The following is a 27,279-nucleotide window of genomic DNA, read 5'->3' as shown; positions in this document are numbered from 1 at the left end:
TTTGTAAACTTGTTACTGATTCTTCATGACAGTCTGTAGGTGAGCATGGTGTAAGTTAAAATTCCACAAGATCTATGCAAAGTTGTTTTGAAAACCATGCTGATGTTACCACAAATTAAAATCAGAATGGGTGTTCTGAGATCACCTGCTAAGATGATTGAAATTTTTATCCTAAACAGCAGGTAGGCGATTTCCATTATATTTACCAATGACCCAAGGATGAAAATGGATGAAGCACAGTGTGAGATGGAATTGGGAGTCAAAATTATCATGACAGTAGCAGAAGTTGGCGGGAGAGAGGGTGTCATGTAATTCAACTGTAATATGTGCTAGGGCAAAGTAGACATTTGGACAGGAATACTAGTGAAACGTAGCTAAGCCAACAAGGCCTTGCTGGGATGAAACTGAAACAGCCAGACTGACATGTGTAAACAAGAAAATAACCCACAAATGCTTTCAGTTTTAGGCACAGCCCTTCAAAAAAGATACTGACCAGCTGGAAAGTGTGCAAAGTAGGGAGATAAGAATAAATTTGACCCTCGAGAACAGACCAAAAGAATGGGAATTGTTTAGTTTAGAGTGAGGAGAAAATGTCTTAAAAAATGTGAGAGGCTCTTGCGGAAGAGAAACATGCAATCTATTCTGTATATCAATGGCAGATAGGATAACAAAGAGTCACAGCAAGGAAGATTCAGGCTAGACAAGAGGGATGAGGGAAAGCCTGTATGGTAGTGGTAGTGAAGCACTGCAATAGGCTGCCTTGAGACACTGAATCTCTGTCTCTGCTGGCTCTTAAGAACAGATTGGACCTGCATCATCTGTTAGTATTGATGTAAGTACAGCTTTTCCAGAACCATTCGCTCAGGTGGGCTCTTGAGATTGTATCCAACCTAGTGAGTCTTGTAGAAGGTGAGATTCTGGGCATGCTCTAACTGGAAAGGTTGATGTTGACTTAATAAGAGTTAAAATACTAATTAATAATTAAAAAATGTTTTAATTTTAAATAATATAACTATGTACAAACTGAAATTAGTTTCAAGGTATTATAGCATTTGTATGGGATTCTGCTGCGTTTTACCACCTTTTTTGTTGAAGTAACTGATTCATTTATCTAAATGAAACTGTGATGTACTTTAGAAGTCTTTCGTAGGGTTCCCCTGTTCTTTACTACCCAAACAACAAGGAAAGTGCCTGGGGATTATTTGGGTTAGCCAATATTAATTTGTATCATGGAGACTGGCACCAAAGTTATGTGCATTTTTGCAGGATTCAATAGTGTTGCAGTTGTTACAGACTTATTTAAGTACTCTTGAATTAGGAGAATGGTTCTTAGCTCACTGAAGAGGAAGAAAACTTCTGCATCTGAGTAATTTGTAGAAAATGAGTTAAGGAAAGTTTTCTAAGGCCAAAAATTTTTCTGAATTCTGGCCTATCACAAATCACCCGATAGTTACTTTTTATGAGCACCTGTTTTATGTGCCTGTCTTGCCTTTTCATGTTGAACTTACTATATTTTAAAAAGTTCATATTTAAGTGCAATGTTTGAAAGTAACACAGGTTTTGAAACCTGGGAACGTGGGTGGTGTAGTGATACAATTTCAGTTCAACCGTTTCCTCTGTGTTAAAATGATAATGTATGTAATTGAAGTTTGCACTATAGATGGTGGATTGTTGCACCTTGGGGTGATTGTTTCACTTCAAAAGCTGTAGTCTGAATCTCGCAGGTAAGATTGGCTGACAAGCACCAGTATGTCTGTTAACTTGGTACAGCACTGATAGAACAGGATAGATAGCAAATGTAATTTTCACTGTCTGAAAATGAGTAATAAATAACCTATTGAACTAAATATTATCAAATATGACAGAAATTCTACTCTAGATTTTACTACTTGCAGGAAATTTCTGGTTTAATCTGCAGATGCATCAGGAAATGCTCACAGATGTTGCAAACAACCTTATTTTAGACAAATATAAAGGAGAACATAATACAAATTGCACACTTCACGTTGGAAAATATTTTGATGTTGTGTGTGTGTAAGGCAGTTTCAGTGATTTGAAGTTTGTTTGTAGTAAGTATCAGTGAGAGAGCTTAAAAAATGAGAACATCATGGAAATCTGTGCTGCACAGACTTCTTTGAAGAAATTGATTCTGTCTCTTACTTGGAAGTATATTTTCCGTTGGAGGCTTTTGTTTCTTGGATATGTTCTAATTAAACAGTAAAACTTGTGATGTTAAGATGTACAGTTTCAGATTATGCTAGATCATAAATTACAAGTGCATGGGTTTAGGCACTTTGAAACAGTCTCAGATTGATCGTTGTGGTTTCCTCAGCAATCTGCTGAGTTGATCTAGTTTTCAAGGTTTGGGAGGTGGGAGTGAATTCTTTACTTCAACAGCTTTAGAAGGTATGTTGTTGTTTTCTTCAATGACATCACATTCTTGTAACAATTCTTTTGAACAAATGTCCTAAGATAAATTTTTGTGAACTTGCTGAAAAGGTAGGTTTGTATGGGTGTTTGTGTGGCCTAGGAAAAACTTAAGGTGTCATTTATGTGTCTTGTTTCATCTCTCTAGAGAAACCATGTGTTTTTGTGTAAAGCAAATGTGAACTTAAATCTTGGTAAAACGTGCAAGAATTTGGAAATGTTTTGTGGATAGTTTAGTCACTTTTTTTCTAAAAGTGAAATAATTCGTGCAAACTGATAAAACATCATTGGTCTTATTTGGGAAGGGTTGGGGAGGTACATTGAGATGAACCAAATTTGGATTTCCACTTACTACTTTGAAGCGAGTCTAAATATTAGGAGATCTCTGGTTGTCTCCTTTTTACCCACTGGCTGAGCAGCATGAGTCTAGGACATAATGTTTGTATTTATACTAACAAATGAAGCAGGGCTGTGACAGGCTGGACACTGCCTTATGGTGGTCTGTGCTATGTAATTGTTAGCTTACTCTGATGTTATTTTGCTATTTAGTGCTCTTCCAAACAATTTCCAGACTCAGTACTGCACCCAGCTCATTACAGGGACCACCTAGTAAACAAGTTAAGTGCAAACACTATTTTAGAGGCGCAGGGAGAAGGGTTTAGTTGTGTGGACACAGGCCTTACTTCTTTCGCCCACCCCCCACCCCCAGGCATGATCTTTGTGTTGTAGATGTGGTTTGTGTTCTGTCTCTCAGTTCTGTTTTGTATTCACTGAGAAAGAAACCTGTGTATTGTCCCTCTGCAGAAGCTATTCTGCTGGAGCTATGACCCAGTGCAGCACATATGGGCTGCTTTCCTGGGGTTCCTCCTGCAGCCACAGCTTCTTTGGTGCTTTCTGAGGGAGAGGTAGGAAAGCTGGTAGGGGATAGCAGGGGAGAGATCAGCAGCAGGCATGCTTGTAAGCTGATCCTGACACGTCCTCTGTTTCCCAGCATTGTGCTCTGGTAGGATTTGTTTGAACCTTTTATTTCTGGTAGTTCCAGATACCTCTCCAGACACCTTTTAGCTCTGGTAGCTGTGGCCAGTCCTTTCTGTCCCAGATCCATGCTAAGTGCCATGCATTTGTGAATTGGTTAACTCAGTCAATCTGCACCTGAGATCGTAAACTGGAAGTATATCAAATGAAACACCTCTCATTTGTGGTCATAGCTTTCTGAACTTTGGGAGAGACTTTGTCCAGAGTAATGTTGTCTTTACTTCTATCCCCATGCCACTTTATTAGGGGTCTGGTTGACTTCGTGGGACAAAAAATGACAGGAAGTAAACTGGAGAATGAAAACTAAAAAGTCAAACCCTTCCCAAAAGTATTCAGTTACAAAAATATTAAAAGTGTTTTTCACCCTCCTTTCATTTAAAAGCTAGTGGTCAAGGTCCAAGCAAACTTAAGGGTTGATTGTCCACAAAATATCTTTGAGTCAAATTATTCCATAATTCCATAATTAATTCATATTTTTTTCCAAGCAGACTTTTCTCCCCACTGCAGTGTGTCTTGGTGTTTTTCTAACCTCTGTAGAAAAATGTAAAATAAAGCTTATTATAGCAATAACCAAATTCTGTCCACTTACTAGAGAGCAAGTGGCTGCAGCCAAGGAAAGCTTTTCTTCAATATTTTTGTTAGAAGGGAAGAGGAATTAGTTGGCAGCTAGCATTAGGTTTTGTTCTCATACTTTCCAGTCCAAAGTAACTGGCAACAATTCCTCTTGCTCTGTATCGTCTGTTTGCTGGCTTTAATGACTATATAAGGCAACGCTGCCTAAATTGATAGTTCTGAACATACTTGTTTAATGAGTTTACCAGTCTCCAGTTTCTGAGTAATGCATGAAGTTTTTGATACTGCAAGAGTTCTTATGTTATATGAAACTTTTTAAATACTGTATTTTGTTGTTACTATTGTGAAGAAGGTGCTGAAAGTTTCATCAGCTTAAAAAATATGTCTGAATATGTAAGAGACTTCAAGGGAGAAATATGTGCGTTCTAATGTTTTGAAGTAGTCTTTTAGATCTCTGAGCTTCAGTGCTGGAAAGGTTAGCACTGTGTAAATAGGATGTGTAGGTTTTTTTGTATTACTTCTCACTATGTTAACATTATGTATATTTACCATATATATTCTGTTTCTCTAAGTGAAGTTATCTTTTCCTTTTAGAACAAAACACCACATAGTTAATGATTTTGATTTTTGATTAGTTACAGAAGTGTATATGGCTTACAGCTGTACTGCAGATTAGTAATTTTCAAAAGCTTGTTTAGTGGCATACTTAATATTGAAGGCGTTTCTTAACCCAACCCTTTTCTCTTGTTTAAAACAAAAACAACAAAATAGACATATGAAAATGCCTATACTATTCTAAAAAAACCATGGCTGGAAAACAGGATGCCTTCCAGGAAAAGTGGGCAACTCTTGCAAAGCTGCAATTTCTATATTCACAGTTTTGTCCTCTACTCACTTTACAGATTTGTTCTGTTCTGTAGTTTTGCTTTATTTGATACTGATTTAGTTTCATTTAATATTGGCTGCCTTTGGAAAATTCAGCGCTGAATGTGACTTTAAAAATTATGAGTACTGATGAAAATTAGACTCAAAAGGAGCACTTGCACCAAGAATGAGTCCTAGTGAAATGGCTGGGGGAAAAAAAAAAGTCATTATGTGGAATGCAGAAGAATGTTGTTTTGGTTTGCTTTTAGTTGGTCAAAAATGCGTCAGAATGTGTGAGACTGTTGCTATGTTTGCTTCAATTTTTTTTAATCTCTTTTAAAGGGGTTTGTGGAACATGTGGATAAATTCTGAATTTACGGTTATGTTTGTTAAGAATTAGTGTTATTGCTTACAAGATGAGTGATTTGCACTGTTACTTTGTGTACTTATAATTTTCTATAACTTAAAATTTTTATAATTTAATTTTGATAGCTTATGGGATGTTTTTAGGGCCATTACAGTTGATGCTTCCACTGTACCATATTCTTCTCTCCCTGTGCCCTCCCATTCAGTGTTATTGTCTCTTTCATACCAGTGTTGAAGCTTCTCCTCCTAAAGGAAACCGGTTTTGGGACCTAAGCTGGCAAAATATTAAACACATCAAGAAGTGACTAATTTCCTGTCCTTCAGATGTATTTCAGCATCTTGGGCTGGCTCGCTAAGGAGGCAGGAGAGTGTCAGTACTCATATGAGGGTGCGAACCAAAATGTGGAACTGGTAGAAGGGTAGAAAGTAGAGAGAATTGGCTTGAAATGAAACTTTGAATAGTTGACACTGTGGAGAATAGTGAGGTGCACAGGATTTTTACAAGACTAACTGTGGTCCTTCTTCTGGTCACCTTAACTCAAAAACTTGCCTGTTCTGTCTCTTACCTCCACAACTATACATCTTCCATCTTCAGCATTTGTCATTTAAATCTTTGGACAGTTACAGCGGAAAAACAGCACTGTTAAACATGGCTCCCATGCAGAGATATGGTGTGTTTCCTTCAGGAATGATGAAAAACAGTGTCATTGCTACCTTCTATGGTATTGTATAGTCAAGCCTTGCTTGAGAAGCTGAGTTTATTATATGTTTACTGGGGAAATACACTCGATAATGTTATTTATTAAATAATTACAGTAATGTTAGCACTTTAGCATTGCAGTGGTAATGGGTTGTGCTCTACTAACAGGTTGTACTGTTTCTGCATGACCGTTCAGGAGTAAGGAGAAGAGGGCATGTTAGTCCCCTTCTTATAAAAAAATTCTGAGAAGAAACACAACTTATCCCATGGAATTGTATCATCATGCCCTGTAGTGGGTCTTGCAGAAGACTCATACTTCCATAACTTGATTAGCAGGAAGTTGTTCGTTAGCATTTTAAAATACTTTGTGGCTTCGCTTCTGAGAATTAGTAGTGTTTATGGCAGCCAAATGAAGCCACAAGACTGGCAGTGTTTAGAGGCTGCCTTTTGTGCTGCTGTGAACTTCAGTTGTGGCCTGTGTGTTCTGTGTCCCAGTACATTCTTTTCCCTTTTGCATCCTAACACATCTAGGGTATGGAGAACACCAAATGCGTAAAAACGCTCATCAGTTTTTAGCCTACCTTTTCTTACAGGCCGCAGGGAGATATATATATATATTTTAAAACTCAGTGTAAGTGTTCATTCGTTCTCAGTACAGAGCCTTGAGAAGACACACATTTCTTGGTTTTCAGGGAGGAAACGTAATCTGTTTTCACTACTGTGAGCAGAGGAAGAATTGAAAGAGCTTTGAGTAACTTGACACACATACTACTTCATTGGAAAGTCTCACTGGTGTCTGAAATCCCGCCCACTCCAGGCCAGTGAGCTGGCTGGTAAGAAGTCTCTGCAAGGCATATCACCTCTCTCAGTTGCACTGTGTTGTATAAAGAGACCACATTGTTTTTGGCTCTTGGCAGAGTTTCACTTGGTGACAAATACTGAACACAATCTTTCCAGTGCCCTGTTAGTTCTGCTGTAGAGAACCAGTTGGCATTCCCTGAATTTAGCTGAACTAAGAGAATTTTGCATTGCTCAAAGCTGTGATGAAGAAGGAAATAATATTGTTAAGCTATTTTGGAGATTTATAGGCCAAAACTTTCCTTAAAGTATGGAAATTTTTTCTATTCAGTACTTCATAAAATGATTCATCAGCTGGCAGTCTTTTGCTTGCTCCCTTTTTCTCCATAGGCCTTTTGAGTTTTTTAGGATGGTGACGTTGCTTTAACTTACTGAGAGAACTACCTGTTGCGGGGGTGGGGTGCTTGCAAATCATGGCATGGTAATGCACAAAATGTAGAATGAAAATCTGTGTTTGGCTGGACTATGAAGAAAAAAAAAAACCCAACATAAAAAGAAAAAAGCATTTGTCATTATATCTGTAGGCTAAGATTAGAGTGTGTATTCCTGCAGTGATACCAATATCAATGCTTCATTACTGTTGGGCTCTTCTGGTAGAACTGGAAAGGAAGCACAATGGTGGGTGAACATAGCAAAACTTGTTATGTGAGGAGAGCTTACCTTCAAAGTGCAAACAGCAAAAGCTTGATTTATGCCAGGAGTATGAAGGCTTGTATTCCTTCCAAAACGTTTCATGGCTTAAGGTTTATTTGCAAAGCTTTTCTAATAATCCGGTAACATGCTTAGCCTTGGTAATGATTTTTAATTTCTTAACTCCAACTTTGAATTGAAAAGGATTTGTCTTTAGCACTTCTGAAATTGACCTCTGTATTTGTGTTTATTCCTGTACAATAAATAGATGAATAAAGTTTCTGATGTTATATGTACTAATTGCATACTAATTGCGTTTCTTGTCTAAATGGGCCACTCTTAGTAACACTATTTTTTTTCAGTAACTTTGTGTGATTATTTTTTACATGCCTCATGGTCTGAGGACTGATGACAGAATGAATCAATGTAGCCTTGTTTTTGAGAAGAGGTGTGTAATAATCAAAGTATTGATAGTGAGTGGTCACAAGCAGTGTATGTGGTCTATATGCTGTGCTGCAACCTTCTGAAATGCTTTTTGGTCACATAAATAGAAAAACCTTGCAGCTCTCTGTGCTATCTCATAGGTTGTTCTTTGTTTTGTTTTGGGTTGTAGCAGTTAATATAGAAACCACTACAATACATGTTTCAGTCTAGTGTAGATGGTGTTTTTTCATGCTGAATTTTAATGTGCATTATGTTGCCCGATTCATTTAATGTGGTTAAATCTATTTAGGAGGCAGTACAGGACTCTGCCATGTTAATTGCTGTATGCAATATACTAAACAACAAAGAATGAAAAAATCAAAAGGAAATGCAAATATTTTCTCATTTTCTGTTTACTCTGAAAACATTAGCATGTAAAAATGTTAAATATGGGATGCAGGTATGAACACCTTAGGATAAGGACCAATTTTTTGAGGTATTTGTGGGGTGTATTTGCCTTCTAATTCACCTATGAATAAGGAAAAAGGGAATAAATCATCCAATAAAATGGATTCTTTGTCTTAAAACACTATAAAATTACTTATTCCAGAGCCTCAGTAGTCTGCATAGATTTTTGAAGTGTCATATAATATAATGCCAAAACTTGTGATTAGAACATGACAACCAGTGTGAAAACACAAGTTGTCATTAATTTTATCAGCTGCTACCAAGCTATTTGTATGTTACATTACTTAAACATTTGTGGGTTTGCAGGATTGAGGAAGTAGTACAAAACTGAAGTTACTTGTGCTAAATTGGACTTTTCATCCTGGTTCAGTTATTTATTTCTTAACTTTTTTTCAGAGTTAAGATGAGCATGAGATTTGAAGAACGTATAATTTGCACCGTTAATTTTCAAAGAAGAATACACTGAAATTACCTTCAGCTTTCTTATATATTTGTTCTGTGTTTTCTAGCTCATCGTTTGTTATTGTAGAACTAAGTGTACAAGTAAAGCTTACATACCAATGTAAAATAACCCATTTTACAACAAATAATTTCTAACAGTTTGCATTTGCTAATTAAAAACCTGATAGCTTTAAATTTACATTCATGTAGAAAAGAAATCATAACACTTTAAAAAAACCCCAAAAATAGGAAGAAGAAAAAGGCTGTTCAGTGTTCAGACTGTATGAGTTTTTAGTAAGATCTCATCCACTTCTGGAAGGTCTTACTGCTACTTAGCCTTGCTAGCATTCCATAAATAGATGTGCCTTAGCAAACTGAGCCTCCCACCTACCTGAAGATCTTTTCCAATCCAGTTGTTAACTGTGCGTTCCTTTGCTGAAAATGCTAATTACAAAACTGTTTTCCTAATGTGTGTTCATCTCTTGTGCACAACTTCTTGTAAGTGCTTGGCTGACAGCCTGATCTATAGTTGATAGAGGCCTTGTATGCTAATGGAAGATAAATTTGAAGGAAGAAAGGCAGAATTTTTGTGTAAACACTGACTAGAGCAAACTAAATGAGTGGGTTTAACCTTCTTTTTGTCCGTTTGAAAATGAGTCTGATAACCTAAGTCTTTCAAAAGCATTTTCTAAAAATTAGTGTTTTCAGAAGTATAGGAAAGTTTCACATGTACTAGTTGAATCTTCAATGTGTTTGTTAGAATCTGAATGCATAGTCAGATAACAGCGTGGTAAGTGATGATGCAAATTCCACAGCTTTTGGTTCCTCCATATGATTTGCTCAAATACATACTTTTTCTTGTGTAAGGTAGGTTAGCCTTTTCTCACTAAAAATAATCCTGCTAGTACTGTAACAGAAAGTGGGCAAAACTAGTTTATAGTGAGATATCTTTAGAAAGACATTGAATACAAGATGGTACTGGACCAACAATATCTTCACACTTTCATGTGAAGAATGATGAAAGTCAGCAGTCTCTGTACTGGGCTCTGTATAGCTGCTAATGATAGGATGTTTCACTTTAGATTCTGATAGTCTGTTTCAGATGTGACTAATGTATATGAACAAGTAGTGGCTTAGGCTGAATTTAGTTACCCTCACATATGCATCTAGTGTGATTCTCTGTAGACGGGACATCTGAAACAGGACCTCTGACCTTCTGGAGACACCACTGGAGCCACAGCAAGTTTACTTGCTTGAAACTGGAAGAAGTGGTTGATGCAGCAGATAGTTGTGCTACTATTCAGAGGGACCTTGACAAGCCGGAAAAATGTGCCAATAGGAATCTCATGAAGTTCAGCAAAGGAATATGTAAAGGAAAATGGGAAGGAAAATATGATTTTGGAAACCTCTTAAAAATCAGCCTGTGTTTTTACAGTAGCGTCAGTTCTGCAGTATCTTGTCAGAAAGCTCTTGTTATTTCTAAAGCTGCAGAATTAAGCTTACAGGAATCATATTACTCATAGTTCAGTGAAGGGTCTAAAGCTTTACATTCCAGTTCTCTGTACTGCTACCGCTTTATTGGGGATACTTTGGGGAAAGTGCTTTTTAAGGGTTAGAGCAGAACAATAAAAATGTTGATTGATTATTTTTTTTTTTTCCCTGCTATCATAATGTCATCATTATTGTATCTGTTGAGATATTGAATATAATTCCTGGACAAAAATGAGTACATGAAATGGATGGATGAAGGAAGTACTCTGTAATTGGCGAGGGGAAAAGTGTGCATGCAAAGGTATAATTAAATATAGTAAAATACATACAACTGGCAGAAATTTGTTTACTGCATTTTAACCCACACAGTATAAAATTATGTGAAGTAAGAAAATGAATTTAACTAAATCATGATGTTTAACTTATTCTGAGAGTTATTGTTGTCTTCCTTATGCTGTAATGACAGAACGAAAAATTGTTTTGACTTTCATTCATTCTTTCAGAGTCTGGGAAACATGAATATCCTGAAGGGTTTAGGAAATTGCATTTAGGAGAAGCAAATGGATAGACTATAATGATCTGTATGAATTTATAATTCTTTTGTTCTAAGTGTGTTGGGGTTTCTTAATGTTGAAACATAGCAGATCTCTGTTGGGCTCCTTTTGGTTGATGGAGTTAGAAAGCAAGCTTCTTTCAGTCGTCCACCAGAGTTTGTTAGATTGCCTTATTAGAGGAGTCTCTGTGTCTGCTGCTCTCCTGACTATACAAAGGCATAGGAGTGTAATACAGTAAAAGGAGGTGAAGAAAAATCCTGTAGCAATTTGCTGAATGGGTATCAGCAGGGAAAGTGCTAAATTTTAAGCATTCTCTTGAAGTCTGTAGGTTTAATCACCCTTCTGAATAGTATAGTTAGGAAGACGCTAATCTTACTCACTGGGTAGGACCAAATGTTTGTTTTCTGTTCCAGTATGTTCACAGACTCATAGAATAGCTGAAGTTGGTAGGGACCTCTGGAAGTCATCTAGTCTAACCCCTTCCTCAAGCAGGCCCATCTAGGGCAGGTTGCCTAGGCCCATATCCAGATGGCTTTTTTAATGTCTCCAAAGGCAGAGACTCCACAACCTCTCTGGGCAGCCTGTGCCAATGCTCTATCATCTTCACAGGAAATAAATGTTTCCTGCTGTTAAGAACCTCCTGTTTTTCAGTTTGTGCCCTTTGCCTCTGGTCTTGTCACTGGGCACCACTGAGAAGAACCCGGCTTAGTTTTCTTTGCACCTTCCCTTCAGGCATTTATGGACATGTATCCCCCCCGAGCCTTCTGTTCTGTGGGGTAAACAGCCCCAGCTCTTTGAGCCTTTCCTCATAGGAGAGATGCTCCTGTCCCTTAGTCATCCTTATGGCCCTTTTTTGGACCTCTGTCCAGTATGTCCATGTACTGAGGAGCCCAAACTGGACAGAGCACTCAGGTGTGGCCTCCCCGCTGGTCAGTGGAGGGAAAGGATCACCTCCCTCATCCCATTGGCAATGGTTTTCTTAATGCAGCCCAGGATAGTGTTAGCCTTCTTTGTGGCAAGGGCCATGTTGCTGGCTTATGTAGATTCTTGCAGTATGTCCCATGATACGTCTTGCCTTTTGTTTTGGAATATTTAGTTATTAAATCTTGCTACCTTTTCCATTGAAAGGATAATGATTTTTTTTTCTGCTTGATTGTTTGTTACAGATAGGCTAGGTGCTTCACAGGTAACGTTGAAATAGTTTGCCACTATTACAAAAGTATATTAAGTAATAGTGCTCCTTATGTAAGTAAATGTAGTGTGTGTTATCTTTAGTCAAAAGTATTCACAAAGGAAATCACTAACTAAACTATTAATAGATCCTTTTAAAAAGAATGGTATTTGCTAGGGTTGTTTCTTTTAATAGCAAATGTATGTAGGGTGATCATTCTTGCCTGTTTGTGGAAAGATGCAACATGGGTTCTTGTAAAGATTTGTTGGTTTGTTTCAGCATTTAACTGAACCACCACGATTAGTTTATTATCTGAGGGATCTCAATATCTCTAACTTTTTCATGCAGCTATTCTTAGGTGGATTAGGTTAGGTGGATTTGGAAGCGTGGTGGTAGTTGGATGGGTTTGAATTTGTTTGCTACTTATATTCAGTTTACTTCTATGCAGTTAATAAAAAGTTTTCAGTGAGAAGGGAGATAAGGAAACTTAGGGTTTTTTTGTTAGTTTTGTTATCTAGAATAATATTATATGATTGAAAAGAATATGGGGAATTAGTTATTAATGCCGGCAGCCCTGAAACAGCACTTGTACATCTAACATTCTGTAAAAAATTTCAGTGAAGGAAGTACATATGATCTAGTAATGAATTATCCCTATTAATTATTTCTGAGGATTTTTCTAACTTTGATACTTAATCCTGTTGATACCTTTCTTCTTTACTGCATCCATGGTGGAGTTAATTTCTCTTTGTCATTAAAAACAGCCTCCTCTGTTTGCAAGCTGTTGTCGTGTCCTCCTTCCACCTTCTTAATCCCAGTCTTTTTTTCTTTCTGTAGTCATGCCTTCTAGATCTCTTATTTTCCTGGTCTCAGATGGGATTCTTCATCAGTTTATTATACTCTGCAAATTCATGTAGGTTAGTTGTCCATCTATAACAGGTCAATGGTGAATATGAATATATTCCTCCAGAAAATAGGATCACATATCATTACTTGATACTGGTTGTATGTAGTAGATACTATGTACACATGTAGATTGGGGCGTGCATGTGTGTATTTGTATGTACATGTGGAAGGGTAGGTAAGAAGATGGTGAGTTGTTTTTATAACTTTAAAAGTTATAATTGGATAAAAATTATTTAGAATGGAAGAAGTTTGGGTTTCTGTTTAAGAAAATCCTGGAAACTGGTTATTAACCCTCCACTGATCAGAATTTATAGTGATCAGGTTTATTTCTTCAGTGTTGTGAATTCTAAGTTGCTTTTCTCTCCCCCCCCCCCCCCCCCCCCCCCTCCCCCCCCCAACCCCTTCTCTGTAATTCACAGCTTTTGGAAATTAACTGGACAGGACTGACCAATCTTCTGGATGTTCCGGGACTGAAGTGAGTATATGTAAAGCAGTGTTTGATATTCTTCCACCCAAGTACACCCCAGAAAATCTGAAGACCATCAGCTAAATAATTTTAGGTTAAATTATTCCGAGTAGTTATCTCATGATTTAGAATTACATTAAATTGCTCAACGTGCAGAAGGTAGTGATTTCACTACAAGTAAAAATGCACAAACTTACAGCTATGGAACTTGTTAAAAACATTTCGAAAAAAAATTTTAATCTGCTTTTTTTAGTGTTCTCAGCCTTTCCAGATTTCCAGAATCTTGTGAATTTCCTATCTGCTATCTCATATGGCAGCAGAAAGACAGAGAGCCTTATTTTTCATGTCAGTGGGTTCACAACATCTTGGCTCATGGCTTTGTATGCTGATATTTCTCTAGTTGCTTGCATAAAGGTAGTTAGAAATACTTAAGACACTAATTAAATTAAACTTCCTAATCTCTTCAAGTACTTACTTTTTAAAGCTTTCAGTTTATTATGTGAAGATCAAATGGAGTAGCAAAAATATTGACCATATATAGCTAGAAAAAATGCTTGGTTTATGCAGAGCTTGTCAAAATAGTACATGATAAAACCCCAAAGAAAAAAGCAGTAGTAGAGGTAAAAACGAAGCTGCTTTGAATCATTGCAATCCTGATGAGGTTAAATCCATTAGTATATTCATAATTATCTAGTTGTAATAGTTACCCAGGGTCTTTTTAATATTGAAACTATGGCTAAGGGAGTAAGGGTGGATCTGATACACACTTGGATTTTGTGACTAGTCCTTTTATTGGATCCCGTACTCTCAAGAGCTGGCTGACTCCAGAATTACTTTTTTATTGTTTAAAAATGAGTTTGAATTTAGGTATTAATCCTTTACTGCTCACTTGCGTGACTGAAACAGATCTTGCTTTGCTTAGACATGTGAAACCATTGCACGGAATCCCAGTTGAACAGTTCAAAATTAGAACTTGCATTAAGTAGGTTAATGGCTGCAAGAATTGCTTATCTTTCAAGCCTGCTTAAGGCTGCCTCCAAGGAAAGAGATTTTCTTGATGAGTGAGAAAAGGGCTTCCAAAATACAAGTACCGAGTAATAATTTGCTTTTTTGACATAACACTAATAAACTCACATTTAGTACCTAAGCTTACTAGGCTCCTGAGATTTATACCACACTACATGTTTGGCTGACTGCAAACACAAAACCTCAGATGTAAACAAATTCTAGCTAAGTATCTCAATTTTATGGTTTCCAGAGCAACCAAGCTTGGCCACACATGCATAAAATCATGCCATCTAGATGTGGTATAGTTTCTATAGAAACTGTAACCGAGGTGACTCATGTTCTGTTTTGCCAAGACATTTCTTCAGTGCTGAATTTGTTTTTCTTATCTATATAGATAGATTGTATGGTTTGGTAGGGTAACTTGACATATTGTAGTAAACAGTGCTGAACAATGAAGAGATTGTTGCTGCCACAGGTACCTTTTTTATCTTACTGCTGTTGCCTGCACGCAAAAATACTTGCTTGTACTCTGTTTGCAAATGCCTTCTATTAAATGAAATTCTGCATTTGCTGCTAGAAGCTTCCCTGTGAGCTGTTAACAACTTCTGTTGCTCTTAGTATATGACTCCACAAGGAGAAGGACATACAAGTAATTCATGTTCCATCATTAGTATAGCTTACAGTGGAGTGGAATTAAAATCTCTGTGTAAGGAGGAGCCAGGCTGTGAGAATACTAAAGTGCTGTCAGGAAGGTATGTGGATGATGGGAAGATGAATTATATTATAGTTGCTTGAGATACAGTAAAAACACTTTATGTAGTCTGAGATGTGCTGTCTCTGCAGTGTAAATAAAGACGATGCAAGAAAAATACATAGCTGCTTATTCTGTCACTAAAAAATAAGTAGAACTAAATAGCAAAGAGTAGGTACCTGACAGTTATTTTCCTACAATGAAATTGAGCTCTTGAAGACATGTAAAATACGTGAAACATTTTGCACTTGTCATTTCTGTGAACTGAGAAAATAATTGTGCTTATCATCAATGACTTAAGAGTTTTACAGTCTTAAGAAACTGTTTATTGGTGATGCATCAATGTAAGGGTTTAAATTGATACATCTTTCTCTGTAGCTTGATCGGTGATTTGTCTCTGTTTTCCATAGATCAGACCTCTTAGTTTAATAACATAATGGCAAAAGGTTGTTACTTTTGCCGCGTATTCCTGAAGAATACTTTCCACCTGGGAGCATCCCAGTTGGCTAATATTTGGTTCGATACATTTTAAACAGCTTGAAAGTGTCATGTTGTTTTTAGAATTAATTTAATTCATCACTTAGCGAGGGAGTATCTGCTGCCTCCTATGAGTCCAGTTTCTTTGTGTGAAATTCCATTAATGCTAGCTCATTCTTCATATTAATTTCTCGGATATTTTAGTGACATTCAAGCATTTATATTGATGTAAAATTGTGAGGCTGACCTTTGGAATCACAGAGTTGGGGTTTCATCTTAACAGAGAGGATTGTGAATCCTCCCAGTGACTGGACTGTGTAGTGCTTCAGGCTCTTTCTTTTATTTAAGGAAATCTGCTCTAGCACCATTTGAACATTAGTCAATCTCTGAACCTTTTGCTACTCCAGGATAGGTTTGTTTATGCCTGTAGCTTATTTCATAATGTATGTGATCTTAACTAAGAGCACGATAACCTTTCTTTCAAGGCAGCTCTGGTACCATTGCCTGTCCTGCATTGCTCATATGCTTTCTCTGACCTAGGTCAGTTAGTTTTTTCCATTAATCATCTGTTCTTAAGGCATGTGCTGTATTGAGCATAACGGCAAAGCTTTCTCTTCTTGCCAGGTAGGGACACTTAACAAAAGCAGGAACAAAGCAAACTTACCTACTGGAGATTTGTTGTCAGATTTGTATTTTGAAAAGTGTGGTTGTTGCTTGTGTAGTTACTATCACCTCAGCTTTTTATTATTTTCCTTGTAATGTTAGACTGGTGGAGACGTTTATTTTAAAATTTTAAGTCAATTCTAACAAAACAATGGGGTCTATTTTCTTGGCTAATTTTAGAGAAACTTTTAGTATACACAAGTTGAAAACTATGATTACCAACGTGGAACTGAAAAAGTTTGAAAAACATGTTACAGTGATGACTAAAGGAAGCTACTTATTTTCAAACAACATGATTATCTTCTTATAGTAGTTGTCTTAATTACTGAAACTACATTTGTAGGGTTCAGTGTTCATTTAGAATGAAAATCTTTGTTAATATGATTGGATGAGCTCTGCAAGCAAGGACGGGGAATGAAGACTCCTCCTTAGGACAGATGTGAATTAATTCACAGAAGTGGAGAGGAAATTTTTCCCCTGAGCAGTATCTTAACATTGTCCACTGTTGCTTCTTTCAGAGAATAGAGGGGTTTGCACAGACCTGTCCATTGATCTTGATGCAGCCTTGAGTTTCTTCTGTTCTATCTTACTGGATGACGTTAAAAAGTCAACCATGTTCTGTCGTGAATTGTAGTTCATCTATATTTTCTGTGGAAGTGGGCAGCCAAGGGGTTGCAGGCTGTACTGGCACGAAATATTGGTGTGAATCAGTGGGCCAGATTGTATTTAATTCTGTTACCCATCTCCACCATAATACCTTCATTGCTCACTGTGAAATTTTCTCCCCAAATGAAAGTGTGTGTGTGTGTGTATATACACATATATATAGTATATATATTTATTACATTTCATTGCAGCTTTTGTGTTTTTATAAATATGCTAACTGCTGAGTCAGAGCTACTTGCAACTACTTATCCAGTCTTAGAAAAACTTCTCAAGGTGATTACACACATGTGCTTCCTCTGAAAAATGTTCTAAGTAATCAAATATTATTTGCATTTTAATTTCATAACTGTAAATGGAGAATCATAAAGTGTATTTAGGAGGAGAAATCGTTCATCCCTGAAGCAGCTCCACCAGCTTTAGCAAGAGTGCACAAGCAGTTCAAGTATTTTTGTAATTTTCTTTCTGAACCTTTGTGCATAACCCTAAAATCTTCCTGGATACTTGTATCCTATAGCGAATTGTATCGCTGCAGCTCAGCCTTTTTGCCAGTGTAGGCAATATGTGTAACTGTTGTATTGGTCTGACAGCGTACTGCTTTGTTGTCAGTTCAGACCCAACTGGGTGAACTCGTTGCTTAGGAAATCTTTCTCTCTTCTGTGTTTCTGGAGGACTGTGGGGTTGGGTTTTTTAAATGATTCATTACCAGTGTGATTGTACTGCCACTCCCTTTTTGCCAGAACAAAACCTGTTTTGCTTCCCTAGGCTATATTTTATTCGGAGCATGTTTTCTTTTGTTTTTCTGTTTTAAATGGTGGTCCTCCCAGCTCAAGAGGACAACTTGTTTCATAACAATACAGGAATGGTTAGCCAGACTTTCAGAGACAGTTAAATCATTATTGAAATACAAAAGTAGATTAACAGTTAACATCTGCTTGGTTATATGCAATGCAGGCAAGAAAACTTATGCAATAGCCTTTTGCCCTGGGTGGCTTTAAAAGGCGAGGGTGAGGGGAGAACTTGGTGGTGGCAAGGAAATGAGAACTTTATAGTCATCTCTGTGGTTTCTGCTATTCTGTGTCAGCTGCTTCCACCTGGTGGCCATTTTGCAAGAATCCGTTATTTTAAAAGAAGTGTTCAAAAAACAGATGTGTCTTTACCCCCCTAAAACGACAAATATATTCTCCATTTAGGTTGTTAAGCAGCAAAAGGAGTATATTAGTGTGATGTAACATGGTTAATTCTTATGAAGTAACTGAGGGTTATTTTCTCCAACAGTGGTTTATCAGATACAATAATATTGGATATAATATCCAACTACTTGGTCCTTCCAAATAGAATTACAGTCCCACTTGTCAGTGAAGTGCAGATTGCTCAACTGCGGTTTCCTATACCAAAGGTAAGCATGTTTCATTTAATACTAAGAATTTCACATTTAGCTTTTTGTGTAGTAGTAACCGCTAAAGATATGTACATCTGTGTGAATTTCTAGAGTTACTGCAGTAGTACAAGTTATCATGAATCCAGTCACTTAAAATAATTAATTTATAAATAATTTCTGTTGAGTTAATGTTTCATAATAACGCCAAGAAGGATTTTTTTTAGTTTGTTAGAATCTTAAACATATTACTTGCTAAAATCTAGTTCAACTGTATAAACTAAAAAATAAGTAGCATAAGTTTTATTTTATCGCTGTAAATCATTGTTAGTGCTTTTCACTTGACAGTTGTTACTATTTATTGTTACTCACTTCGGGTAGCATGGCATTTCTTGATATAACTGGCATGTTTCTGCTTGTTGATGAAATCTTGTTTTCAGGAATATCTTGCATGCTAGGTCTGCTGTGTATGTGGATCATCATTGATATCTCTCCATTTACAGTGTATCCAAACTAATTTTCATGTTAAGGAAATCACAATGGAAATGATAAGACACATATTGCATAAATTGTGATGACACGGAAGCTTTCAAATTGCTACCTAAACTTACCTTTTCCTTTTTCAGGGTGTTCTAAGGATACACTTTATAGAAGCTCAGGACCTGGAGGGGAAAGATACTTACCTAAAAGGGATTGTCAAGGGAAAGTCAGATCCTTATGGAATCATCCGTGTGGGCAACCAGATTTTCCAAAGCAAAGTCATAAAAGAAAATCTGAATCCAAAATGGAATGAAGTTTATGAGGTATAACCAATAAAAATATCTTTTTTTGCATTCTGTAAAGTTGTCTTCTAGAGTTTCTTTTGTTGAAGGTGATACTCTGGGGACTTCCTCGAGGAGCTTCATATTTCCCTCTAAAAGCCCAAAGTTCTGTAACAAAACAGAAATTCTCCATTGATGTATACGCGCTTTTGTCTAGACTAAGCATCAGTAATTCTGAAGAGCAGTCTAGTCTATTAAAGCCAACATTAGCAAATCACATCAAAAAAGCTCTTATGCTTGCTCTACTCATTAATTGCATCTTTTTAAAGCATTTGCTCATTGATAAGTTTTAATACACAAGTACACTGCAGTTCGATGTTTTACTGTTACTATGCCATTTAACAAAGCTGATTAGTTTTACTGTTGACAGTGCCATCTTACTGTACTTCCAGGCCTTAGTATATGAACATCCAGGACAGGAGCTGGAGATTGAGCTCTTTGATGAAGACCCAGATAAAGATGACTTCCTGGGAAGGTAATGGATATTTGTTACATAACATAAAGGAATGTCATGGATAATTTGTTTGTAGGTATTAAAAGAGGTGGAATATTTTCATCTAGTCTTTATTATCGCAGTTGCAGTTCTGCTAAATTACTGTATTATCAAAATTATGGCAGTAAGTAGTTCCCTAATTGCTTCATATATGTAGATAAAAATGTGCTTGTGTGTATATATACACATCTGTATGTTCACATATTTTTTTAAAAATATGGTAAGTATTGTGGGTACCCAGAAAAAAAAAAGATTGTTTTTTTTGTTTTGTTTTGTTTGGGTTTAGGGGGATTTTTTTTTTCGTTAGGGATTGTGCCCTACCTGCTTTGATGTTTGTAAGCTAACACTAAGTCTTAATTATTTCTTCAGGCAGAGTTGTAAATTGTAAAACTGTGTATCTTCCTCATCTTCATAGTTTTTAAATAGCTATCTTGCAGTTTATTTTTCTCTAAAAGCTGATGTTAACTATTAGATTAAAGAAAAAAATTTACTGTAATGCTTTTGCAAACATTACTCACTCTTAAATTCCATAGGCCTACCTTAAAGGTAGTAAACTTAGTTGGTAAACTAAGTGTTTACCCATAAACGTTTCAGGGTTTTAGTCAGCTTCTTTCTCCAGTAATTTGTCACCTTTATTTCTTGCAGAGTTTTGGAGCTTCTCATTGTTGCTTTCCATACAGAGTAGAACTCCCTTATCTTTCCAGCTCCTTCTCTCTTAACAGGAGCAACAGTACCTACTTCTCTTCTCATTAAAATAAAGAAGTAGGTAGTACAAAGGCTTCTTTTCTTTGCACTTCTGTAATCTTACACTGAAGTGGTTGGGGGGAGGAAGTGGCATAGCGTGTACATCAGTACTGATAAAATAAAAAGCCACGACAAATGTTCATGCTGTGGCATGCAGTTGTCTGCCTTGTTTAATTTTTAGCAGATTCCCTGATACATTTTTAGCTTGTGTGAACAAGCTCTCTCCCAGACAATGCCAAGGCATGAATTTGGTCACAGCATACGTCCAGGGGCTATTTCCAGTGGGTAGTTTGGATGTAGTCGCCATTTTGAGAGTTTGGCCAGGTGTATGGGAGCCGTACTGTGCCAGTTGCCCTCGTAGCTACAAAATGTTCTCTAGTATAGGCATATTTTCTGTTACCCTGCATTCATCTTTGTTCAGCCATTTCATTCCCTACTTATTCCTCTCTTAGGAGCTAAAAGAATAGTATTCTGCTCTTTTGATCTCAGTGGAAGCCTGGAGACTCAGCAAGCACAGGGTGGGGTTTGAGTTCTGTGTTAGGTTTTTTGCTTCTTGGCTAAAATACGTATTCTTTTTTTTTTTTCTAGTTTGATGATCGATTTAATTGAAGTTGAAAAGGAGCGTCTTCTAGATGAGGTAAGTGTTCAGTAAGCTTTGGTTTTAAAAAACCCATATGTTGTATATGTAGTTATTGTACTATTTTCCGGGGATAGTTCCTGTATATACGTGAATAACCTTAATGCTATAGAAATAGATTTGCTGATGATCGGTACAGTGGTTTAAGAGATACCTGAATTGGTGAAATCTGAAGAATAATGCCATTATTCTGTCTTCGGATTTTAAGATTACTAGTTGATAAATGCAAAAACCAGTAATCTATGTATTTGGTGAGAGCTCTTTCTTGCAGGAGATAGTTAATTGTTTGGTTTAATTATTATCGGACTTAACAGACTAATTTTCATCCTGTATGTAAGGGAAGAGAGATTTTATAGTAACGTTATGCAGGGTTTGTATTTCCAGAACATGTTTACAGAACTTTAAGAATTCTCTCCATAGTTAAAAAAAAACATTTTACAATATAACATAGAGGTTTGCATGGCAGTTTTTGTTATTCTGTGTTGTTATATTTAGTGTGAAATAGGACAGTTTAAACAATCAGATCTTTTCAGGTTATGCAGACTTCAGCTCTATGCGATTTCTAGTGGAGTTAGCATTTCCTTAAATGTTCTGAGCTGCAATTGCAGTTGTGTATCTGTCTGGTTTCAGTTTATTTCACATTACTTTGCTTAACTTTCAGTGGTTTACTTTGGATGAAGTGTCCAAAGGAAAATTGCACTTAAAACTGGAATGGCTCACATTGATGCCAACTGCTGAAAATCTAGACAAGGTATTAAAGGAACACATTACTTTTATCCTAATCTTAATTGTTGTGGGGTGTTTTTTGTTGTGTGGGGGTTTTGTTTTGTTTGGTGTTGGGTCTTTTTTTGTTATTGTTGTTAACTAGTATAATTCTTTAGTTGTGAATTTGTATAAACCTGTAAATTTATTCCAAGCTATTTATCTTTAGAAATCTCAAACCAGTCATGACTGCCAATGTACTCTTGTGGCCAAGGGATTTTAAAATGCTTTTGTCGTCCTCTTCTCTTAATGTTAGGTTTGAGAGTATTAGCTAATAGCTCATTAGCCTGAGAGATGAAGTGAAATATCATATCATAATCTGTCCAGTCTAAAAAAAATAATTAGGAATTGGGTTTGAAATACATATATATGAATTTTGAAAACTTTGGTTGTATGCTTCATAGTGTGCATTTGTGAATGTTTGCATTTTGGGAGATGTTTTAAAAATATTTTTCAGGAATGGGAAAGAAATAATAACATTATTTGATTTTTCAGAAAGGCTTACAGTATGTTTTTGGTTTAGGTGCTAACAAGCATTAGAGCTGATAAAGACCAAGCCAATGATGGGCTTTCTTCTGCATTGCTTATTCTCTATTTGGACTCAGCAAGAAACCTGCCTGTAAGTTATATTCTGCTAGATACTCTTTTGCCATGGGTCTCTCTTGTGTACTTCCAGCATGTCTTGCTTGGTAGTATGGCACGCTGCTCTACTAACACACATTATGTCATGTTTTTTATACTTTCTCTTATTTCAAAACGTGTAATGTAAGGTCCACATTTTTAGTAGTATAGTATTACAGAGGTATCTTTAATAAAACATTACCCTTTAATCAGTGTGGTTTTTCTTAAAAGAATGCTCCTTTCCTGGACTTGAAAGGCTGCATGGTTTTATTACACAGTGTTTTCCATAAATAGTATGGGACTAGCATGAGCATTTTTAAGGAACTAACTGGGAAAAGGCCCACTTCCTTGAGTTAAGGTAAACCTGCTTGCTTTGGTTTAGGGTATCTGTGGTAGGTAGACTTGAAGGTACTGAAGTTCTCATCATGAAATCAATACTGTGCAGTTGGTGTTATCAGTGGCAGAATACTTGTCAGAGATTTCTGTGAAGTTGTCGTTTGGAGTATTGTTTATTTGCTTGTGCAAAATACAAAACAACAAAAAAAAGATGGTTCTGTCATTATATGGATTCTATTATGGGACTGTGAAATAGCTTGTTTATGACAAGCACAGACTGTTTTGTAGTTTATTTCAGGTTAGTACTGTTCCTGGTTGTAAATGGTAACAGTAATAAATTAAACCCTACCACAAATAGATATTTGAAGCATAACACTGAGTTTTGCTGTTTTTCGGCATTGCTATTAGATGAGAAATTCTGGAAGTGATGACTAAAATACACATCATAGAATAAAGTTTTCAAGCCTCAAATTTTTTTGCATGCATTTTGCAAATTTGTCCCCTCATCTTAAATGTCAGTTAAAACACTGCATCAGAGTGGTAACAAATGAAACTTTAATAGCCTAAACAATTTACATCACTGATTAGTGATTTCATGTCTGTTCCAGGGTGTACAGAACAGTGTTTGAGTGTTTGGAAGTAATATTTATAGGTTATCTTAAAAGCTAAAAAGATGCAGCTCATTTGGAATAGTCCTGCATCATCTTTTTAACTTCACTGTACTGAATTCAGTAGAAGTCTGTAACTTGGCAGAAAAAGAGTAGAATTACTGTAGTACAGAGTAAGCAGATAGAGAATAGAATTATGGTGTGCTTAACATCAGTTTCAGAATACTGCAACACACAGGAAAAGTCTGTCTGCCATCTGTTTTGTGAACTAGATTAATTTGAACCCATTTCTGTATTTTCTTGTTCAACTACTGGATTTTATGCAAACTGTTACAAGTTGAATATATCAGTTAAAATACACTAAAGTATCCTACTTAACATGGATAATTTAAAGTTCTGTCATCCACAGTTTCCAATTTTTTTCCATACAACTCTGCTTCTTTGTATTAGATTAGCTTTTGCAACAAATAGAGGCTTTGTCATAAGAGTAGGTTTTTCCATTCGAGTTTTAAACAAACATTCTGTAACATTGTCTCCCTCCTTCAGAAAGGTTAGGCTGCAAGTCTTGAGTTACGCCTACTTTTGGGGACAGTATTTTAATTTCACTGTCTTAATCAGTACTCTGATCAGTAGATCTCTAAACTCTAGGGCACAGAAAGGGGAAGTTCCTTGCACAAAGCTGACCAGTTAAGAAATTTGGGAACAGGATCCCGAATTTCTTATTGCTGTGTCAGCTGTTCTCTCTACAGTACAAGATTGCCGGAGTGGATTGAAAATAAGGATGGTCATAGTGCAGGACTTATTTAACCCTCTTTTTTTTTTTTTTTTTTTTCCCTCCTTGCTCTAAAAGCCCAGAAAAGCAGTTGCTGCAAATGACTCAGTATTTAACTGCAAGTCATTTTCTTTCCAGAAGCGTGTTGTCAAGAATATGATAGACAGTAACACTGAACAATTGAAAATTCCATTTACAAATTTACAACAGTAAAATAATACAGTACTGTGTTAAATTCAGGTTGTCCAAAACCAGATACAAAAAAGCTTCACAGTTAGGTGGGGGGGGGAAATATCACAGGAAGACTTCTTCATGCAGGAGGACTGAAGAGATTCCTATAGATTCTACAAAGACAACGCTTAGATAATGTCATGGAGCTGCTAGACAAACTGCAGTGAATTATAGCAAGTACAACTTTGTCCATTTGATTCTAATATGGAACAACATTCACAGGACTAAACATGAAAGTCATCTGGCTTCTCATGTTGTGTCATATTCACTGCTGGGGTCATGTAGCATAACAGCAAAAGTAATTGCTCTTCAAGATTGCTTGTGTTTATGGGGAACAAAAAGTTCAAAGAGAATGAAATATTAAAATTACACTGACCTTTATTAATAGTTTTGAAGACTTTTGTCTACAACTTTTAATGTTACAGCTGAAATATTTCCTAGATGAATAAGTACTTTTTATTACCTTCAAAATGGATTTCTTAAGTTAATGCTTATCACTGGTACACTGTAGATCTTGTCATCAGCCTTGTTTTGTTTGAGTTATAGTGGATAATCCCCAGCACAGGGATTTCTTTCGCACAGATGTATCCTATTTGTGGGTTTCTGAGACACTAGGATGATTTATCTGACATGTATTTCAAGTGAAGTAGAAACAGTGTAGAAGGCTGGTCTCTAAATCTGCTTAGTTGGATCTGCCATATAAATCTTAACTACCAAGAGTAAACTTGGAAAGTGGGTAAATATCTTTGAATATAAATAAAAACAAAAAACCCCTTTTCACCTTGCTGCACTACTGAAAGTAATTTAACAGATAAAACTATTTGAAATGGCAAATATTTACTTACTTTTTGTTATCTGCTGTTTTCTCTGGAATCTTTTGACTGTTTTCCTTAACTTTTTTGTGTAGTAAAGCTGCTTATGCATTCATTCTGCCACAATCCCATCACTCTGCTTTCTCCTTCCATTTCCATCTTCCTAAGAGTATCTACGAGGGAAACTTTGGGTGTGGATACTTAAAAGAGAGGAGAGCATCGGGACTAGTCTTTTGTGAAAACACTACCTCACTCTATAGAGCACTATTTGTGAGTTCTCTGGTATTATTTGTATTGTACCTTTTATCTGCCAGAGTGTGGATTAGCGCTACTAAAGCCACTCACTCTAGTGGAATGAGAGCATGCAATTTGTTTTGCTGCATGGTTTCAACAAGTGTGCATTGTTTTTGTGCTATTTTTATTGCATTTTAAAGGCTACTTAAGTTTCATTGATCAGCATATCATTGGGTAAGTAAATAATGATAAATATGATAAAAACCCAAGATGACTTTGTTGCAAAAGCTTTTACATTTAACCTAAATTGCTGATTCATTGAGAAATGAAATGCATACTATCAAATGCATATTATATTAGCACACTGTATGCTGGTGAATTGTTGGCTTTTATTGCAAAGAAATGAAAATAATAAATCTTACAACCAACATCCTTGTAGTTGCTTTAAAAGGTGATGCACTCAATGTTTGTAAGAACTTGCAACCCCTCCACAGTGGTTCAAGTACTGCTTTAAAAATGGGTGTGGTTCTTTGTGCTCCCCAAACTATAAATTCCCTTGTAAATTCTGTTTCACTCCATGGTGCTCCTTGTTTTGCAAATTCCCAAGCTCCTTTTCTTTTTTTCAAATTAGTCTGTAGTTAAGAAAATCCAGGCTAGGCAGAACCATCAATTAATATATTTTGCTTGAATTTAATGTTACAAGATTATTACAAGCTAATGAGCATCTGAATGTCTTCAATCTGTAAACACAACCTTGGTATCCTCAATAAGGATGAGAATTTGTTCAGAATGAGAACTCCTTTGCCACAGAGACATGGGTATGCCGTTGTAGATTGTGCAGATAAATTTGTTGCTGGCTAGCTACTTTTGGCTGATAACATAAACCTGGATTTAAAAAAACCTTCCCCTCTGCCTCCCTCCCAAATCTCTTTTCTGTGGTTCTTTCAGTTGTTTCTGTGTAGAAGTTAAAGTATGGAAAAGTTACATCCATTACCAAAATTTGTTAAAATTTAGTAAATAGTGCAGTTCACAAACTATAGTTCAGTTATCTTGGTATTATACTGATATGTAGTTGCTGTTTCTTTAAGTTGTAAAAATACTAGATACATCCTAAAAATAATAATAATTAAAAAAAATTCTTGTTAAAGAGTGTAGCCCTGATGTTTTTGTTGGTCTTTAGGGTCTTTGCATTAGTGCATGTCATCTGCATATAATAACATCTATTTATACATTGAACAAAACTTTCAAAATCCCTGAAGCGATCTGCGAGTCAGAGTGGAACAGCAACCATTTCAGGATAGCCAGGTAACAGCACTCTTAACTGCCTTGCTCTGCAGTTGCATGGGTGCTAGTCCTGCAACAAGCAAGAGGATGAGATTTGGCTGGAGGCCAGGAGTGAGGAGAGAAGCGTAGTAGCCCAGAGGTAACTTCAGCAGTTATAAAACTCCATCTTGTTTTCAGGGCATCTTTAAACATGAGGTATTAAGCAAACATTCACACCTGCAAGTTCAGATATCTACTGAGACTGTGACATGAGTTACTTGAGGGGGGTGGGAAGTATTTAAAAGAGGGTTCACTTTATATGGAGAGAGGAAAATCCAGTGCCCTGAGTGCTCTCTTCCTTTCTAGACAGTTTTATTGACTCCTGGGAACCTAGGTTCATGACACCTAATTCAGACATTTACCCATCTAAATTGATTTATCTGCAGTTAAGGAGTATGAATAGTGTTCTTAGTATAATTTCTGAAAGTGAGTAGCACTAGTTTTATTATGTGTTATGTTTAATCATACATTTTGATGTATTCATAACATTTTTTCTTCTAATTTGTTGTCTATATAATATATAAATTATCCAAATTTTAAATCAGCTCTTACAGATAAGTGATTGTCTTCTG

At 36.4% G+C, this 27,279-nt stretch overlaps 1 protein-coding gene across 2 annotated transcripts in view; it reads left to right on the top strand.

Moving 5' to 3' along the window:
- Positions 1-27,279, top strand: part of ESYT2 (extended synaptotagmin 2) — an 84,420-nt gene that overhangs the window by 39,410 nt on the left and 17,731 nt on the right. For both annotated transcript variants that reach the window (XM_055707747.1, XM_055707746.1), the window contains exons 7-13: positions 13,327-13,382; positions 18,214-18,334; positions 18,940-19,116; positions 19,527-19,609; positions 20,960-21,008; positions 21,670-21,759; positions 22,294-22,389. In XM_055707747.1, coding sequence (XP_055563722.1) covers positions 13,327-13,382; positions 18,214-18,334; positions 18,940-19,116; positions 19,527-19,609; positions 20,960-21,008; positions 21,670-21,759; positions 22,294-22,389 — 672 coding nt within the window. The remainder of the gene's footprint in view (positions 1-13,326; positions 13,383-18,213; positions 18,335-18,939; positions 19,117-19,526; positions 19,610-20,959; positions 21,009-21,669; positions 21,760-22,293; positions 22,390-27,279) is intronic.

The sequence above is a fragment of the Falco cherrug genome, chromosome 4 (assembly GCF_023634085.1).
Source record: "Falco cherrug isolate bFalChe1 chromosome 4, bFalChe1.pri, whole genome shotgun sequence".
Taxonomy (NCBI): Eukaryota; Metazoa; Chordata; class Aves; order Falconiformes; family Falconidae; genus Falco; species Falco cherrug.
This window is presented reverse-complemented; position numbering and strand designations above follow the sequence as displayed.